Raw genomic sequence first — 18,810 nt, 5'->3', positions numbered from 1 at the left:
CTGGCAAGGATAAACTCTTGCAACAATTCATCTTTGCTTTATTGATATCGAGGAAACTTTTTAACAGTCCAACTTGTTAATGAACGAGAATAGAAAGTACTAAAAAATATTTACTTGTATTGTTGGCCTGTATTTAAAAATTACATAAGCTAAAAAATTAGAAACTATAAATAGGATTTATTAAGTAAATGCATGGTTTTCTTAAAAATAAATGCTTTCCAAAAACTATCAATAATTATTCACTCCTAGAGTTTTGTTTTTTAAACACGTTAGGCTTCATTAACTTTGTCTATTTTCGGAAGTTTTAAAAATTTTCAAAAACTTGAGATTCAAAAACACTTAAAGAAAAGATTAAAAGTTTAATAAAAATACTTATTGTTATCTTAACATATGTATAACTATTTTTTTTAATTTATGTATCCGTAATATTGTATTACTATAACAGCAAAACAAGCTTTAAACCTAGCTGAACACTGTAATTACAGAAAATAAAAAGAAACCTTAAAAACATGAAAAAAAAAATTTGAACCGAAACATTTATTTTACTTTTTATTTAACTTTTAAAGCTGTAATTGTTAGCTGTTGGTAAAAAGATTTTATAAATTTTAATTGAGAAGCTTAAACCTACCTCTCTCAAAGATTTTAAAAGAAGCAAAAACTCTCAAACAGTTTAAAACTTACTAAGACTTGTATTTGATAGCTCTTACTAGCGTTTATTCGGATTTGTTACATAAAAGATTATTAAAAACAGCAACTTATAAGTTTGCACTTTTAAAGTTATTGCCTTTAGAAATTTTTATAAAAAAAAATTGAGTAAAGTGATGATTATATATAACACAGGTACATTATTTTCAAGCTTTACGATAAAAATTTTAGGTTCTTAATCCCAGCAAAATTGAAACCCGCCTTATGTCTTGTATAACAACTTGTAAACGTCTTTGGAAATAAAACACTTTATAAAACAACTCATAAGTAACTGTTAGTTGTAAGAAAAAACCCGCTACTAAACAGATTACGAAATCGCTTATGCCATGGCGTATGATTCTGACGAATATGGTTTTGGTGACTATGGTGTGGGTGGGGCTAGGTCATCATCTCAACCCAAGTATGAGCCGAGGAAAGAGTTCCCTGAAACGTGGCTTTGGTTAAACGGTGAAACAAAGTAGGTCTAAACCTCTGAAAACCTTGCAATCATTTAGAACTAAGACTATTTTAGCATGGAAGTTTCAAATTAAAACTTAATTAATGTAGAGTGCTGTTAAGTTTGAAGCAAAGCTGAGTTAGCAGCTAAAGTAATGCTGTGTAATGTGTGATTTAGTTTTTAGAATTTCTTTGCAGTGTTGTTATAACTTGATTTCAAAGTGCTAACAATATTTTGTGTTTGCAATAGATTTTTTTTATGGTTTTTGTTTTTTTCAACACTAATTTTTTTATTTGGTTTAAAATTTAAGTTTCGAATTTTGCAATGTATACAGGAAATAACACCAGTAAAAAATAGTACAACTTTAATAATTTAGGAACAGTTTATTTTTTTATTACGTCAATAGTTTAGTCTGTTGTACTCTGGAATAACGAGAATTGTTTGAGTTCTTGAAATTTAAAAAAAGCATATAACAAATACAAACTTTAGTATGTAGAAACAAATCATGGCTTAATATTAAAGAGATAAGGGAAAAAGGAAACTTTTATGAAAGTAAAACAAATTTAGTAATCACAGTGAAAATAGAAAAAAATAGCTCACTTTAGTTTACACTGAAAATAGGTGTGGTCATTGAAAATTTGCCGGGAAGAGTCTTTTGGTATCGAACTTACAAAAAAAGTTTTTCACTGGCCGAGTAATTAAAAAATTTAAGGTACAAAATTTTTAAAATTTATTTAAGTTAGAAATTGATCAAAATCTCTGTTTAATAAAGGCTACTGTGTTATGATAACTGAATTAAGAGCGCAATTCCTTGTCCTGGAAATGACGTTAAACTGTATCCAAGTGGTGTAAGACTTAATAATCGAACGGTTTCGTTGTGCACCAGGTCCTAGGGTCAAATATTTTTAGCGTTTTGTTTGTCGTTCGATAAACAATAAATACATTCAAAATATATGTTAATCAAAATATTAGTTTTAGAATCAAGTAAAAAAATAGAGTCATTTTTTTTCATTTACTAAAATTTATAAATTAAAAATCAAATGTTTGCCTAATAAAAAAAAGTTATTAATAAACAAAAAACAAAAAAGTATTAAAAGGAAAAAAAACTACTAAAAGTAAGGGTTAGGGTAGTAAAAAAAAAGAATCAATAGAATATTAAGCAGAAAAACAGTCGCCGACCAATGGTAATTTTAGGGGTAACTGTTATAGTAAAATAAAAATAATTTACTAAAATAAATAAAAGGAAACAGTTTCATTCCGTGCAAAAGTGACCCCACATGCATTATTGACACCTACCCTTCCCAAAGTGGGTCATATGGGGTCATTGTTTACTAAGATATATCTGGGGTCACTATTTTTACTTTTTTTTAGCGTGAGTCCAAGTTTTGTTTGTTTTGCACAAGCTATTTTCAAGTAAAAAATACTTTGCGGCAAAATTTTTTTGTCAAGTACTTTGCCCGAACCCTACTCTAAAACAATTGAAGAAGGCTTTAAAAACTTGTGATAAACAGAAACGGGAGGAAATTTGTACTATGACTCGGACGGGGGACCAATGATAATGTCAAGTATGGGGTTCAACCAACCACCAGCTTACGAGCCTCGAAAAGACTTTCCCGAAACCTGGCTTTGGCTGGACCAAAAAACAAAGTGGGCGTCAATTTTTTAAACCTAAATGCTGCTTACACTTTGCACGGAAGCTTCAGATTCACTTTTTCAAAAACGACACTTAATTTAGTTGAACAAGTATTAATTTGCAAAAATAATTGCTTAGCATGATCTACAACGGTATTTTATTGCTTTAATGTATTTATTCATAAACTGATAGAAGGAAAAAAAATTGTTGGTTAAATTATCATCGTTTTATAGCTACTTACAAAAAATAGTATGCATAAGCTTTTGCTATTTAAGAAGTTTTTTTTTAATAGAAGCTATGTTTTATCCTTAAAACGGTTTTTTAACATTTAGAAAATATAAATTTTAGTTACAGTTTAATTAAGCCAGTATTTTATACAACCTTGTTTTAAATCTATTATAATTTATTTAAATTATATTTACTGCAAAGTTATTAGTTTACAAAAGTAATGTTTCTCAAGGGAAAAAAAAAATTATTGTGATACCAATTTCTACTGCAACGCTAAAAAAAAACTTTAACTGTTTGTAGATGTTAAGCTCACTCTGACAAGCATAAGCAATTAAACACAAAGTAAAAGAAAATGTTATAAAATTTAATATATTAATTTAAATAAAATATCATACAGCTCTTACTGCATGTTTAAGTAGAATAAGGTTTCGTCTAAGAACAGCTTTGAGGATCTAGACTAGTCTTTTAAAACTATACATTGGTGGGACCAAAAGGAAATGGAGGTGTCACTTTGAAATATTGTTTAGAATAAATAAACTTTAAACTGATTTTGATGGAGGACTTTTTAAGCTTAAACAAATTGTAAAAAATGCAAAAAACTGTTACGTTTGTATATTCTATTTTTTATAAAAGCCCAAATGCATAAGTCATTTTATTTACTTATGATAATTTCAATACCGTTTCGCGAGATTTTTACAACTTAAGTACATCTTCGAAAACAGCCTTCAGTTTGTTTAATATTCAAGGCTATAAAAGTCCTTTTGATAAGTGAAAATTCTACTTTTTTATTAAACTATACTTTTTTAACATAAGTCAGCTGCTAGCACAACATTTTTATCAAACAATTGTATTACTTCTAAAAGGAACGGTATATACGAGCGACGTTTACAAGACAATTCAAATTCAGAGAACTAAAATTCCGACAATTCAAATTCTTAAAAGTTTTTTTTTTCTTTTTCGAAAAATCTTATACATTTTAAAATATTTTGAAATTACTAAAAAACAAAGAATTTAGAAAAATAAAACAGAAACAGTTAACAGTTGCTATAAAAACAGTTTGAATAGTTAGATTTCATTACGTTTCATTATTTTCTTATTGTTATGACTAAAGTTTAACTATTTTTTATAAAATATAAGTTGGTATTTACTTGGATGTAACTTTTCTAAACAGTGGTTATTATCTTTACTCTTTGCTAGAAAGTAATAAAAGTATAAGTGTAAGGAAAAAAGTTGTGCATTCTTCCTTTTAAATTAAAAGTTTGTTTACATTTAAAGCTCTTTGAAACTGTATGAAAAGAATGCGTTAAAAAATGACTGTAAAAAATGTCAAATTTTTAAATTTTAGCTCTAAAGCATATTTTTTTTAATTTAGATACAAAATTAACAAAAAAAAGCGTAACTTTAAAGATAAGTTTTATTAGTTGGTTGTTTTAAATCCGGCTTGAACCAAATAATTTTAAAGCAAAGAACCTTTACTTAAGCTTTTTGACACCAAAGAGATATCTAAATTGTACATGCACACTGGTCAGATATGTTATTTATTTTCACATTAAGAAACAAACATAACAACTGTTTAGTACACCCACTAAAACTGAGAGGGGTGCAATATGTAATGTTTTTAAGTAAAAGTCTTTCTGTTGGTATAAAAACACTAACTTCACTTACTAATACCTGAACTCATAAAAAACGTCGAGTGTTAATTTTTTTGAAAGTTGGCTATAGATAGGTAATAAAACGTAACATTAAAACCAAATATTTATTACACGGGCTGTTGCATGAAAATTTTCTTTTCAATGCATGATTTTATCGAGCTTTTGTACTGAATGATCAAATATACTTTTTCCCTACTATTTTTACTAATTGTTTACGTTTTTAAAAAAGTTTAACCAATTGACCTAATTGTTTAATCACTTCAATTGTTTTGATGTATTAATGCAATAAAGTTTCTAAAAATTAATTTTAAAATTATACGTTTTTTTTATATGTTGTAAACAAATGTTTATGAGACGACTAAAATAATTATTTATACCTTATTGAATGTTTAGTGTTATCTGTTGAAAAGACAAAGTTTTAAAATAAACATTTAGCTTAAGCTTTAAATGAAAAACTAAAAGCACTAAACGTTTTTTATCTAGTTAAAAAGTTTTTGTTTTATAACATGAATTTTTTGATACTGTGATTCAGAAACAGGTTTAAAAAGTTTTAAAATAATTTTTAAATAAAGTAAAAAAAATTATTAGTCTAGTATTTTTATTTTGTATGACTGTTATATTTCTCTGAAGATTATAATATGATATGAAAAATAAAACACCTTAATAAACATTTATTAAAAAAAACTTGAAATGTTACACCAAAAATAGTTTTTTAATTTCTAATAACAATGATAACATCTTATTTATAAACAATAAAGCGAAAATGGAGAATTTGAACTGAACACAAAAGTACCTGACACAATAACTTCTTGGGAGATAAGTGCATTCGCTGTTTCACAAAATGGTGGTCTTGGAGTAGCTGACATATCTAAAGTTTGTGTACTAGAATATCTTAACTACTTTAGTTAACTGTGAACAAAAAGTGAATAAGTAGTTAATGTAAGTGTATAAAGTGTTAAACATTTAAAACAGCTAAAAGAACACTTTAAATTTTTAATCAAAATACAGAAAACATTAATCAAATCAATGAGCATCGTTAAAAATTTAAGGTTACAGTATTTCGAAATTTCTTTGTCAACTTGAACATGCCACTGAAAGTAATCAGAGGTGAGATTATCATCGTGCAAGCAGTCGTCTTCAACTATTTCAAACGAGACTTGACAGTAAGAACACTTTTGTAAAAAAAAAAGATATCTTTTATTTTTGGTTTATAATAAACTTCTAAAGTTTTGCATTAATATAAAACTATAAAAATACTTTAAATAATTTTACAGAAAAATAAATCAAAGCATTTAAAAAGTATAAAAAACATTATGTACAAAACATATACCGCACAACTATAATTATTTTATCTTATTATTAATTTTTCCTAGGCTTCATTGAAACTAGTCGAAAGCGACGACTTCAAACTGGAAATGCCAGTGGACGATCTGGACGTTGCCGGTCCAGACCGCAGGATCACCATTCCCGCCGACAGCTCCATTTCCGTTTCCTTCCCAATCAGAATGACGACCATCGGTGACGTGGACATAAAAGTGGTGGCGCTGTCCAACCGTGCTTACGATTCACTCATCAGAACTGTGCACGTCAACGTTAGATTTGTATATCTTATAAATTGTAAAACTTTATATCTAGTTTCATTTAAAACACATAGTTTAAAAATAGTCAGCAGCAATTAATTATAATGCTTTTAATTTTGTTTTTTGACAGGACACTATATACTTATAATTTAATAAACTGTGTATACAGCTTGGCTCAAGTAAAAATATGCTTTCTAGTAACAACACCTTAACACTAACAGCCTGAAGGAATTGAACAGTGCTTTTCGGAGTCAGTTCTTTTTACGAATGAAGAAGGTGAAACACTTTCGGACGCATTCGAGATAATTTACCCTGAAAACGTTGTGCCAGGATCCGAAAGAGCGTCTCTGTTCATTTACGGTATGATTCGTTAAATACAGTTTTTCCACTAATTTTTATACAAATTATTTTAGTTAATAACAAAAATTAAACATATTTTATTTTTTAAACATTTTAATTAATTTGTAAAAACTGCTGAGTGTCTTAAAGTCTAAAAAATAACAGATAACCTTTTAAGAAATAGACCGATGAAACTTTTTAATTAAACGTGTTTTATTTTTGTTATAGTCATTTTAAAATAATGCTTATCAAAACAACTAATGCAGGTGATGTGATGGGAAGCACCGTGAACAATTTGGGCGATTTGTTGAAAGAACCGACCGGGTGTGGAGAGCAGAACATGGTTTCTTTCGCACCTGATGTTTTCATCACCTTGTACTTGGAGAAAACGAACTTTTTGACCAAAGTGCTCAAAGACAAAGCGTACAAACACTTTTTAAAAGGGTTTCAAAATCAACTCAAGTAAGTACTGTATGGATAATTAATTACCAAAAACAAATAGATACTAACACAACTATCTGACTTTTTCAATGTACATATGTTAACATTAAAATCTGTTTTATACTGAAAAATCATATGCAGCACTATTTTTGAAATACAGATACTGTTCAATAAACCAACTTAAGAAATTTTATAGAAAACATTTATGGTTTAAAATAATATCTATTAAGATAGCCTATGACTTGTACATTTGCATAGCAGTTTAAACAAGACTTTTAAAAACATTAGTTAATTTTTTTATGTAGCTTTTTTAGTTTCAATAGTTTCAATTAAATATAATTTTTATTCAAATTTCCTTAGTTTTATAACAAAAGAAAAAGAAATTTTTTTAAATGTTAGATATAGTATTATACGAATTTAACTTGGTTCACAACATTATAGAAAGCACTACTGCTAATTTAAATAATTTATTCCTAAAAACTACAAAAGTATGTAGAAATGAATTTTTCTTTTAAAGAAACTTTTATAGGTTCTAGTCCTCAAACTGCTGCTTGAACACCTATATTGAATTAATTACACTTGACTGCCTACTTACTAGAGTTTTGTGAGTAGAAAAAGTTTACTAAGTTCTTCAACATTGCATTTTATTTAACTGCGTGCGAAATTATTTTAATATATCAACTCTTTACCTTGTGTTTTATCTGTCTAAGTAGACATTTAAATATTAAACTAAACTTATCTCCGTTTAAGTATATACTAGAAGTCTAAAACTAAAGCAATTTTTTTATTAGTATGTATCTAATTCTTTTTTAACAATGCACTAAATATTTTTTTAAAGTGTTCTATTTTCAAGCTAGACCAAATTTAACTTTACTTTAACTTAACTACCTGTTTTTATAAAAAACTATAAAACCTTGAAGCTTCATACACTTTCTCAAAGCTCTAACAAACGTTTTAAACAAAGGTTTTTGAAACATTTGAAAAAACTATAATGTTTTTGTTCACAGCTTCTAGATAATACTTTAAATTTTTTTTTCATAAAAAACTGTTTAAGTTTTTTATTTTTTCAAGTGTTGAATTTAGAACTTTTATAAAATTGTTATTATCGAATAATTAGAAGTTATTTTAAATTTTTATCTTAGACTAATTTATAGTTAACATAAAATTTTTGAGTGAAAGACTAATTACTTTTGTACGGGAAATAGTTATTTTCTCTTACAATTTTATCTTCTATAGTTCCAGGCTTTTTTAGCCTGTTCGTTATTCTAAGCTTTAAAAACTCATAAAATCTGCTCAAAATTTAATAAACTGTTTTCAAACTTCCGCAGCTACCAGCGCAATGACGGATCGTTCAGCGCTTTCGGCAAAAGAGACGATCACGGGTCGCTGTGGCTGACCACTTTCGTAACGAAGGTCTTCTCGCACGCCCGGGGCCTGGACGCTGGGATCGAAGATCAAATTCAACAGCACGTGGACAGGGCTCGTAGTTACATTCTACGTCAGTATCAAGACGGAAAGTTTGTCGAAGAGGGCAAACTGTGGAACAAAAATTTGCAGGTAGGTTTTGTACTATAATAAGTTTCCATAAATCGTAGTTGTTTGGTTTAAAGTTTGTAATGTTATTGCCTTCTGCAAAGCTTAATAATGGTTATCTATTAGATTTAGATTTTTTTAAACAAGATACCGGCAGATCTGGATCTAAGCAGAAAAATGGTCGGATCCAGTCGGATTTTAATCTTAGATCTGATGGATCACTATTTAGAATTTTTGCACATTACACTAAACCATGATTAAATACACAGAGTTCTTTTTGCATTAAAAAAACGAGATACTAATAATTTTGTTACAGAAGTATTAATTATTGAACTTTATAAACTAATTACACTCATTTTATATAGCTTTAAAATCAAACTATGTACAAAAAACACTTTCAAACATTCTAAAAACATCTTAAGTGTAACAACAAATTTGATCAGTAATAATTTTTTTAAATAAATACATAGTTATAGATCAGAATAAATTGGTGTACATTATACAATAAATAAAACAAAACTGATCTGTATGAAACAAAACAATTCTTGGTATAACTAGATAAATGTCGTAGTTCAATCTTTTGTAATAGTTTAGTAACAGTGATGAATGGAAATTAGAAAATCTAGTAGCGTTTCTTTTATAATTAAAATATGACACTTTTAAATTTTGTTATACTTTGTAAAATAATGCAAAAAGCACTTTTGGTCAGAGATAAGCATCTTTTTCAGTCAGCGGGCTTAATTTTTTTTGAAATAAAAATTAAAAATAAATTAATATTAATAAAATCATATTTCATGGGTTAAACTTGTTACTGACCCTAATATACCTGGTGTATGTTTTAAACCTTGAACAAGTATTTTTTTTCTTAAATGCGTTCTTGTGGTTCAAGTTAAAAAAATGGCTGTAGTTCTTTTTAATTGGGATTCGACCGGATCCGGTTCCAATAAAAAACGGCCGAATTTAGCCTGATTCGGATCCGGTAGTTATTATAATAAATGGTTTTTACAGAAATAACAAGTCATTAGCTTAATTTATCAATACAGTATTTACCATTTTACAATAGTTGTTTAAGATGTTATTAAGTAAAGCTATTATGTTATATTTGCTCTATGTTATGTTTAATATTATTTAAAAAAGTAGTATGATATTTTTCAGGGTGGAGTTAACAGCGATTTGACAATGTCAGCTTATGTAGCGATTGCTTTTCTAGAAAGTTGGCCTGAGGTAAAGTTTGTTAAACAAAAACACAAATAATAATAATAAATGTTGATCTAATTTATTTTTAGCACCATAATCTAAGTTTAAATAGTTTAATATATAAATAACATTATATCGAAACATTTTAATCAATATTATTTTTGTAACAAATAAATTTTTACGAGTTTTACTTTAAAAACAGCCGTACGCTACATACTTTTTTTCTTTTTTTATGATCTTTTCGCAGTAATAATAGTTTTTATGATTTATATTTTTTAAAATTTAGATTAATAAACAGGACGAACCAAAAGATTTAAAGATATTTTCTAAGATAAGAACTAAACTGGAAAGAAACTTAGTTTCAGTTAGCGACAAACCCTATGAGCTTTCAATTTTGACTTACGCACTGCATTTGTTAGAAAGCGACTATATTGACGACGCTTTTGCAATGTTGGAAGCCATTAAAGTTAACGAAGGTACTTTCACTTCATATTTTTATTCAATTATGAATTAAGTTTTCGACTAAAACTAAAACTACAATTATACAAGGTGCGAACACTTACTGGGGCGAAAAAGACTCATCGTCTACAAAATACAAGGAGTCTTACAGATCTCACTACCACAAAGAGTCCAGCAAAAACGTGGAAACTACGTCATACGCGCTGCTGACGTACGTGTATCGCGGATTGAAAGTTGAAGCGCTGCCCATTTTGAAGTGGCTCGCGTCCAAGAGGAACGCTTTTGGAGGTTACAGCAACACCCAGGTAACTAAGTTACAATTTTCACGAATAAAATTAGAAAGAATAAACTTTTTTACGCTTACAATGAATATAATAAATAATTTTAAACATTTGACACGAAAAACAACAGAGTTTATCCATTAAGGATTTAAGGATTTATGCAGACTAGTTTTCTTTATAAATTCTATATTATCCAAACTGATGACAGATAACGGAGCTGCAAAACTTTCGATAAAATAAGTTTTGCATAGGTTTTAATTAAACTACAAGTATTGTTAGTATTATAGTCGAGCTTTTTATGAATAGTCCTGGACAAGACTTTAGATGGTATCCAAGTGGTTTACGACTCAATAGTCAAAAGGTTTTTCGTTTACCATGTCCTACGACCAAATATTTTGAGCAATTTTTTTCATCTTTAAATAAAAAATATACAGTGCACAAAATAACTTTTATTTTAGGACACAGTGATTGCAATTCAAGCGATGTCGGCCTTTGCAAGTGAAATATCATTCGGCGAACAAAATCTGAACGTTATGTTTACACAAGGAACATCTAACCGAAATATCAACCTCAACAAAAACAACTTCCAAGTTCTATCTCAATTTGATGTTAGTGACCTCAATTAGTTTGTTGAACTATAATGTTCAAAAATATTTTCTATGATAGAAAAAAAAGAAAAACTATATGATGGTGATAAAAGCATAAATACTACAAAAATTGTATTATGTTATTTATATAAAAAAAGCAAAAAAAAATTATGCGTGAGTTATTTTCAGTGTTGGAGTTTTTCTTTCATTTTAAAGAAAGCGACCAAAAGTAAATAAAAACAAATTATTTTAAAAGCTTGAAGCTGACACGGGTTACGTGATGGTGGAAGCAAGCGGTTCTGGTATGGGCGTGGCACAACTGTCTATCTGCTACAACCAAGTAGAATCCCCTTATGAGCAATCTCCTTTCCAATGTGACTTGAACAATTACGACCACAGCTTAGACCATGCCAGATTGGACCTTTGTTGCAGGTAGGCCATGTTAATTGTTATATTTTAGAATAAATTAATTAAATTGTAAAGAATTTTAAAAAGTTAAGCTTTAATTTTTTTTAAGTCGCACTTGATTTTCATATTAATGATTGTGGTTAGAAAAATATACTAATGCAGACAAGTATTATATGAGAAGTTGAGACATGAGTTGTATCTTTAGAAATTTATAAATAACTTTTTATTTTTAATAATTTAATTACTGTTAATGTTTAAACTAATTTCATGTTTTTTAAATTGTCCTTTTTTTAAATAAATATTTATTTTAATTCAAACCATGTAAACAAACAGTCTGAGCAACTCGTCAGACGAAGCAACTGGAATGCTGTTGTACAAATACCAGCTTCCGAGCGGCTTCAGTTACAAACCACTTGGTGAGTTTGAAGCGATGGTTATACAGATACCGGTTTGGGATGATAGCATGAAATTTCTCAGCATAGGCGGCGCAGAACCAAAGAAAATTGAAATGCAAAAAGACACTATATACGTATATACGCTTTACTTTAAGAATATCTTAGTTGCTATTTATTCTATTATTATTATTTCATAAATCAACACTTTTAAAAAAATTTACTAAAAATTTCTTTTAAAGTTTATACTTTTTTTAAACATCAAATATTACTTGCAGTAAAGTAAACGATGTAATTATAATAACCTTTATTTCTATAAGTTTAACTAGAATATGTACAGCAACGAAAAATATACAGTTAACAGAATGAATAAAATCTTCACGTTAAATATCAAACATTGTAAAAAAAACACATAGAATAAAAACAACAGTAATTAAGTTGCTCAAAAACGCATTTTAAAATGGCACAGGGGCAGGGCAGGTTTCGGCGATCTTGTACAGTTTTTTAACTCTCACGAAAGTGTCCAAGTTCTGGAGGCTGTGGAACGGTGAACAACCTGCCATCAAGTTGCGCCCTGACGTCAGGAAAAGCGCCATTTGAGGATTGTAAAGGACCATTTTGTCGCGATTCGCCTGAGTGAGCTCCTCCTTGTAGATGTCATAAACTGATGACACGTCGTTGGAAGTGAGCGCCTTCTTCCAGAACAACAAGGAAGAGAAACTTCCAGGAAATTCTGTATATACAAATTGCAATATTTCTTATAAAATTTATGAAGAGTTTTAGTTGTTCATAGTCTACTTAAACGTTCAGTTTTAAATTAACTGATTTAATTAAAAATTACTTGTTATTTATTTTGTACTTTAACTAATTTTCTTAAGTTCATATGAAGTGTAGAGTGAATCTATTTATACTTTTAATAGTTCAGTAGTAAAACTTTTTTTTTAATGAAATTTAAAAAGCTAGTCATAATTAAACTAAAACTTTTTCTTTACAGTAATGGCGAATAGTTACATTTTTGAAAAGTTAACAATTTTAAAACAAATAATTCAAAATGTTTAATAAATGTCACCATTTCTGCTTTGTCTACTTCTGACTCCACCAAATCTAGCGTTTCTTCCGAAGAAAAACTGCTTGGGACCGTCTCGAGGATACCTCACTGCTCTTGTATCCGAGTATGCGATACCAGTTGACTGACCATTCACGTAGAGTTTCATTTGCTCGCCATCGTAAGTGATCAAAACGTGTGCAAACTTGTTATCAAATAGCCTAAAAATTCCCAGAAATGCGATCAGATATGTTCAAAATTTTTAATGCAATAAAATATAGTTTAAGAAAAATATCGAAAAAGTAAAAAAAGAATCATAAAACTAGCAGGTCACAAGTCTTTATCTTTTTTTACCTACACTATGAGTTGATAGATTTATAAAATTTGAAGCTTTTTTAATCAGATTAATATAAAAAAGTAGTTGTAAGTTAAAAGTTCCTACTGTCTATAAATACTCAGTAGAAAAATTTTGATTGCAGAAAGACGTACTAAAGTTTATTAAATGTTTTTTTTGGTCAACATAAACTAACGAAGGTTTGATTCTCAAAACTCCATGTCTTCTTCCGTTCCTATGCATGTATAATCTGAAACCTGACCGCGGCCTAAAAAAATTGCAAAACGTTTTACAGTCGAGACTCGATTACTTTTTAATACAAAATAAATTTTGTAAGACTCATAAAGTAGTTTCAACCGCAGAACATACCTGGAAGTGTGGTACATGTAAAATGTGGACCTGTAACTTTTGTGGTCATTATTACCATAGTTAAAAACTTTTGTTGTTTTCTTTCCAAACGAGTTCATCTTGACAATAAAAGAAAATGAAAATTGTGGAACGTTTTCAAGTTCGAACGCTAATCGACTGCAGTTCAAATATGGCTTTTCTTCTTTCAAGTCGAGGTTCATGGCTGTGATTAATTAGAATAAACAAGTTTAAATTTTAGTTTTTTATTTGACATTTTTTTGTAAAACGTTATTAAATATAAGATAAAATAGAAAAAAAAAATTAACCTTTTTTTAAATTTTGATTTGTTCCATAAATTTTATTAAAACCTAAACTCAATACAGCTAATATACCTGGGAATTTCTCGCTGTAGACGCGATTTTCGGGACCGTCCACAAGGTGGCATTCTTCGCCCAAAGCCCTGCCACGCTGGTGTTCAGGACCGAGCGCGTCCCACATTGTGTCATCCATGTCTTAAAATTTCAAACATAAGTAACTAGATTAAAACATTAAAGCTAGTTATGTATAGCAATGTAAGGAAATTTAGTATAGTTTGTGGTGATCTGAGGTATTGATGTTTAACTTACCCGGACAACTGGAGAAGAACTTTCCTTGGCAACTGTCAGCAACCCGATCGTCAATATCATTTTTGCAAAATAGAGGACAGTAGTCCAGTGATCCAGGTGCTTTTTTGTATGCTATACGGAAGTTTTATTTAGAATACAAAGTGAAAACTACAAATAAAGTTTTACTATTTTAAACTTTAAGTATATGTTTGTATAAATTTTAAACACTGTATACTAATATTACTAAAAATTTGTTAGAATATGCTATAACATGTGCCTTATAACATGCATTTGTTTTAAAAACAGCTTACACAAACACATTAATTGTTTAAACTTGAGTTTGAAGTAGTCAATGCACCATTTATGATTAGAAGCAGCTTATTTACTTTTTTAAATAATTTGGTCTTATTTGTTACCTGCGCAACCTCCACATTCAGGACAAACTTGGCAAATATCTGAAGTTTCCAGAGCTCGTAAGGAGTAGGGCATCACGAACGACCTTTCTGTTAATAAAACATTTTCTCTAGCAGTGTTTTCTTTTGTAACTAATGTTGAAAATTTAGTTTTTTTAAATATTTTGCAAATATTTCAAGATAAAGTAAGTTTTTAGTTGCAAACCATGTAAAAATAATGTAAAAAAAACCAACAAATACTTAATTAATTTTAGTTCTTTCCGTAAGCAAGATATATATCTTTTTTTTATTTAGCTAAACAAGCCACTAGTTTTTCTTAAAACATTTAACTCTGTGTATTGAAAAAACTCTGTGTTATTGGACTCAACATGTTTGTGTCAAAACTTGATAAAAACTGTTAAATATATTTTTGCTTGATTTTTAGTTTATTTTAAAGAAAGTAAGTCTATTAATGCTATCACTTTATTACTTGGTTTATAATAGTCCATCACTGTTATAGATCCAGGCTGTGTCGATGCTACCTTCTGAGTTCTCTCTAATCGAATATGGTTGCATACTTTGTCTTCACCACTCAACTGAAAAAAATGATTCTAAAACTTGAGTTGGACTAAAGTTTTAGAAAAAAAACAAACAATGAATTTTAAAGCAGACACAAAATTTAAAATAATAAGTACATAATATAATATTAAGAAATAAACCTCATCGAAATAAACATTAAGAGTGTCTTTTTGCATTTCAATTTTCTTTGGTTCTGCGCCGCCTATGCTGAGAAATTTCATGCTATCATCCCAAACCGGTATCTGTATAACCATCGCTTCAAACTCACCAAGTGGTTTGTAACTGAAGCCGCTCGGAAGCTGGTATTTGTACAACAGCATTCCAGTTGCTTCGTCTGACGAGTTGCTCAGACTGTTTGTTTACATGGTTTGAATTAAAATAAATATTTATTTAAAAAAAGGACAATTTAAAAAACATGAAATTAGTTTAAACATTAACAGTAATTAAATTATTAAAAATAAAAAGTTATTTATAAATTTCTAAAGATACAACTCATGTCTCAACTTCTCATATAATACTTGTCTGCATTAGTATATTTTTCTAACCACAATCATTAATATGAAAATCAAGTGCGACTTAAAAAAAATTAAAGCTTAACTTTTTAAAATTCTTTACAATTTAATTAATTTATTCTAAAATATAACAATTAACATGGCCTACCTGCAACAAAGGTCCAATCTGGCATGGTCTAAGCTGTGGTCGTAATTGTTCAAGTCACATTGGAAAGGAGATTGCTCATAAGGGGATTCTACTTGGTTGTAGCAGATAGACAGTTGTGCCACGCCCATACCAGAACCGCTTGCTTCCACCATCACGTAACCCGTGTCAGCTTCAAGCTTTTAAAATAATTTGTTTTTATTTACTTTTGGTCGCTTTCTTTAAAATGAAAGAAAAACTCCAACACTGAAAATAACTCCCGCATAATTTTTTTTTGCTTTTTTTATATAAATAACATAATACAATTTTTGTAGTATTTATGCTTTTATCACCATCATATAGTTTTTCTTTTTTTTCTATCATAGAAAATATTTTTGAACATTATAGTTCAACAAACTAATTGAGGTCACTAACATCAAATTGAGATAGAACTTGGAAGTTGTTTTTGTTGAGGTTGATATTTCGGTTAGATGTTCCTTGTGTAAACATAACGTTCAGATTTTGTTCGCCGAATGATATTTCACTTGCAAAGGCCGACATCGCTTGAATTGCAATCACTGTGTCCTAAAATAAAAGTTATTTTGTGCACTGTATATTTTTTATTTAAAGATGAAAAAAATTGCTCAAAATATTTGGTCGTAGGACATGGTAAACGAAAAACCTTTTGACTATTGAGTCGTAAACCACTTGGATACCATCTAAAGTCTTGTCCAGGACTATTCATAAAAAGCTCGACTATAATACTAACAATACTTGTAGTTTAATTAAAACCTATGCAAAACTTATTTTATCGAAAGTTTTGCAGCTCCGTTATCTGTCATCAGTTTGGATAATATAGAATTTATAAAGAAAACTAGTCTGCATAAATCCTTAAATCCTTAATGGATAAACTCTGTTGTTTTTCGTGTCAAATGTTTAAAATTATTTATTATATTCATTGTAAGCGTAAAAAAGTTTATTCTTTCTAATTTTATTCGTGAAAATTGTAACTTAGTTACCTGGGTGTTGCTGTAACCTCCAAAAGCGTTCCTCTTGGACGCGAGCCACTTCAAAATGGGCAGCGCTTCAACTTTCAATCCGCGATACACGTACGTCAGCAGCGCGTATGACGTAGTTTCCACGTTTTTGCTGGACTCTTTGTGGTAGTGAGATCTGTAAGACTCCTTGTATTTTGTAGACGATGAGTCTTTTTCGCCCCAGTAAGTGTTCGCACCTTGTATAATTGTAGTTTTAGTTTTAGTCGAAAACTTAATTCATAATTGAATAAAAATATGAAGTGAAAGTACCTTCGTTAACTTTAATGGCTTCCAACATTGCAAAAGCGTCGTCAATATAGTCGCTTTCTAACAAATGCAGTGCGTAAGTCAAAATTGAAAGCTCATAGGGTTTGTCGCTAACTGAAACTAAGTTTCTTTCCAGTTTAGTTCTTATCTTAGAAAATATCTTTAAATCTTTTGGTTCGTCCTGTTTATTAATCTAAATTTTAAAAAATATAAATCATAAAAACTATTATTACTGCGAAAAGATCATAAAAAAAGAAAAAAAGTATGTAGCGTACGGCTGTTTTTAAAGTAAAACTCGTAAAAATTTATTTGTTACAAAAATAATATTGATTAAAATGTTTCGATATAATGTTATTTATATATTAAACTATTTAAACTTAGATTATGGTGCTAAAAATAAATTAGATCAACATTTATTATTATTATTTGTGTTTTTGTTTAACAAACTTTACCTCAGGCCAACTTTCTAGAAAAGCAATCGCTACATAAGCTGACATTGTCAAATCGCTGTTAACTCCACCCTGAAAAATATCATACTACTTTTTTAAATAATATTAAACATAACATAGAGCAAATATAACATAATAGCTTTACTTAATAACATCTTAAACAACTATTGTAAAATGGTAAATACTGTATTGATAAATTAAGCTAATGACTTGTTATTTCTGTAAAAACCATTTATTATAATAACTACCGGATCCGAATCAGGCTAAATTCGGCCGTTTTTTATTGGAACCGGATCCGGTCGAATCCCAATTAAAAAGAACTACAGCCATTTTTTTAACTTGAACCACAAGAACGCATTTAAGAAAAAAAATACTTGTTCAAGGTTTAAAACATACACCAGGTATATTAGGGTCAGTAACAAGTTTAACCCATGAAATATGATTTTATTAATATTAATTTATTTTTAATTTTTATTTCAAAAAAAATTAAGCCCGCTGACTGAAAAAGATGCTTATCTCTGACCAAAAGTGCTTTTTGCATTATTTTACAAAGTATAACAAAATTTAAAAGTGTCATATTTTAATTATAAAAGAAACGCTACTAGATTTTCTAATTTCCATTCATCACTGTTACTAAACTATTACAAAAGATTGAACTACGACATTTATCTAGTTATACCAAGAATTGTTTTGTTTCATACAGATCAGTTTTGTTTTATTTATTGTATAATGTACACCAATTTATTCTGATCTATAACTATGTATTTATTTAAAAAAATTATTACTGATCAAATTTGTTGTTACACTTAAGATGTTTTTAGAATGTTTGAAAGTGTTTTTTGTACATAGTTTGATTTTAAAGCTATATAAAATGAGTGTAATTAGTTTATAAAGTTCAATAATTAATACTTCTGTAACAAAATTATTAGTATCTCGTTTTTTTAATGCAAAAAGAACTCTGTGTATTTAATCATGGTTTAGTGTAATGTGCAAAAATTCTAAATAGTGATCCATCAGATCTAAGATTAAAATCCGACTGGATCCGACCATTTTTCTGCTTAGATCCAGATCTGCCGGTATCTTGTTTAAAAAAATCTAAATCTAATAGATAACCATTATTAAGCTTTGCAGAAGGCAATAACATTACAAACTTTAAACCAAACAACTACGATTTATGGAAACTTATTATAGTACAAAACCTACCTGCAAATTTTTGTTCCACAGTTTGCCCTCTTCGACAAACTTTC

General features: G+C 28.8%; 2 protein-coding genes across 2 annotated transcripts in view; one reads left to right on the top strand and one right to left on the bottom strand.

Annotated features, from left to right (window-relative positions):
* Nucleotides 1-12,240, top strand: part of LOC145833243 (CD109 antigen-like) — a 22,821-nt gene extending 10,581 nt beyond the window's left edge. The window contains exons 16-29 of the mRNA XM_082940436.1: nucleotides 1,012-1,162; nucleotides 5,413-5,527; nucleotides 5,704-5,817; nucleotides 6,028-6,246; nucleotides 6,456-6,594; nucleotides 6,840-7,035; nucleotides 8,343-8,571; nucleotides 9,703-9,771; nucleotides 10,043-10,220; nucleotides 10,294-10,508; nucleotides 10,943-11,092; nucleotides 11,328-11,503; nucleotides 11,813-12,008; nucleotides 12,229-12,240. Of these exons, the coding sequence (XP_082796562.1) occupies nucleotides 1,012-1,162; nucleotides 5,413-5,527; nucleotides 5,704-5,817; nucleotides 6,028-6,246; nucleotides 6,456-6,594; nucleotides 6,840-7,035; nucleotides 8,343-8,571; nucleotides 9,703-9,771; nucleotides 10,043-10,220; nucleotides 10,294-10,508; nucleotides 10,943-11,092; nucleotides 11,328-11,503; nucleotides 11,813-12,008; nucleotides 12,229-12,240 (2,159 nt within the window). The remainder of the gene's footprint in view (nucleotides 1-1,011; nucleotides 1,163-5,412; nucleotides 5,528-5,703; nucleotides 5,818-6,027; nucleotides 6,247-6,455; nucleotides 6,595-6,839; nucleotides 7,036-8,342; nucleotides 8,572-9,702; nucleotides 9,772-10,042; nucleotides 10,221-10,293; nucleotides 10,509-10,942; nucleotides 11,093-11,327; nucleotides 11,504-11,812; nucleotides 12,009-12,228) is intronic.
* Nucleotides 12,164-18,804, bottom strand: LOC145834257 (uncharacterized). The gene is made up of 15 exons (XM_082941637.1): nucleotides 18,767-18,804; nucleotides 17,567-17,635; nucleotides 17,118-17,295; nucleotides 16,830-17,044; nucleotides 16,246-16,395; nucleotides 15,835-16,010; nucleotides 15,315-15,525; nucleotides 15,086-15,191; nucleotides 14,620-14,706; nucleotides 14,225-14,335; nucleotides 13,991-14,110; nucleotides 13,620-13,821; nucleotides 13,447-13,518; nucleotides 12,941-13,137; nucleotides 12,164-12,604 (listed from the first exon to the last, which is right to left on the bottom strand). Exons 2-15 carry the CDS (start codon nucleotides 17,609-17,611, stop codon nucleotides 12,327-12,329), a joined length of 2,148 nt encoding a protein of 715 aa, XP_082797763.1. The 5' UTR covers nucleotides 17,612-17,635; nucleotides 18,767-18,804; the 3' UTR covers nucleotides 12,164-12,326.
* Between the last annotated feature and the right edge of the window lie 6 nt (nucleotides 18,805-18,810).

Source organism: Thalia democratica, chromosome 4 (assembly GCF_965202585.1).
Source record: "Thalia democratica chromosome 4, ktThaDemo2.hap1.1, whole genome shotgun sequence".
NCBI classification, from domain to species: domain Eukaryota; kingdom Metazoa; phylum Chordata; class Thaliacea; order Salpida; family Salpidae; genus Thalia; species Thalia democratica.
Note: the sequence above shows the minus strand (reverse complement) of the source record. Positions and strands in the feature narration are given on the sequence as shown.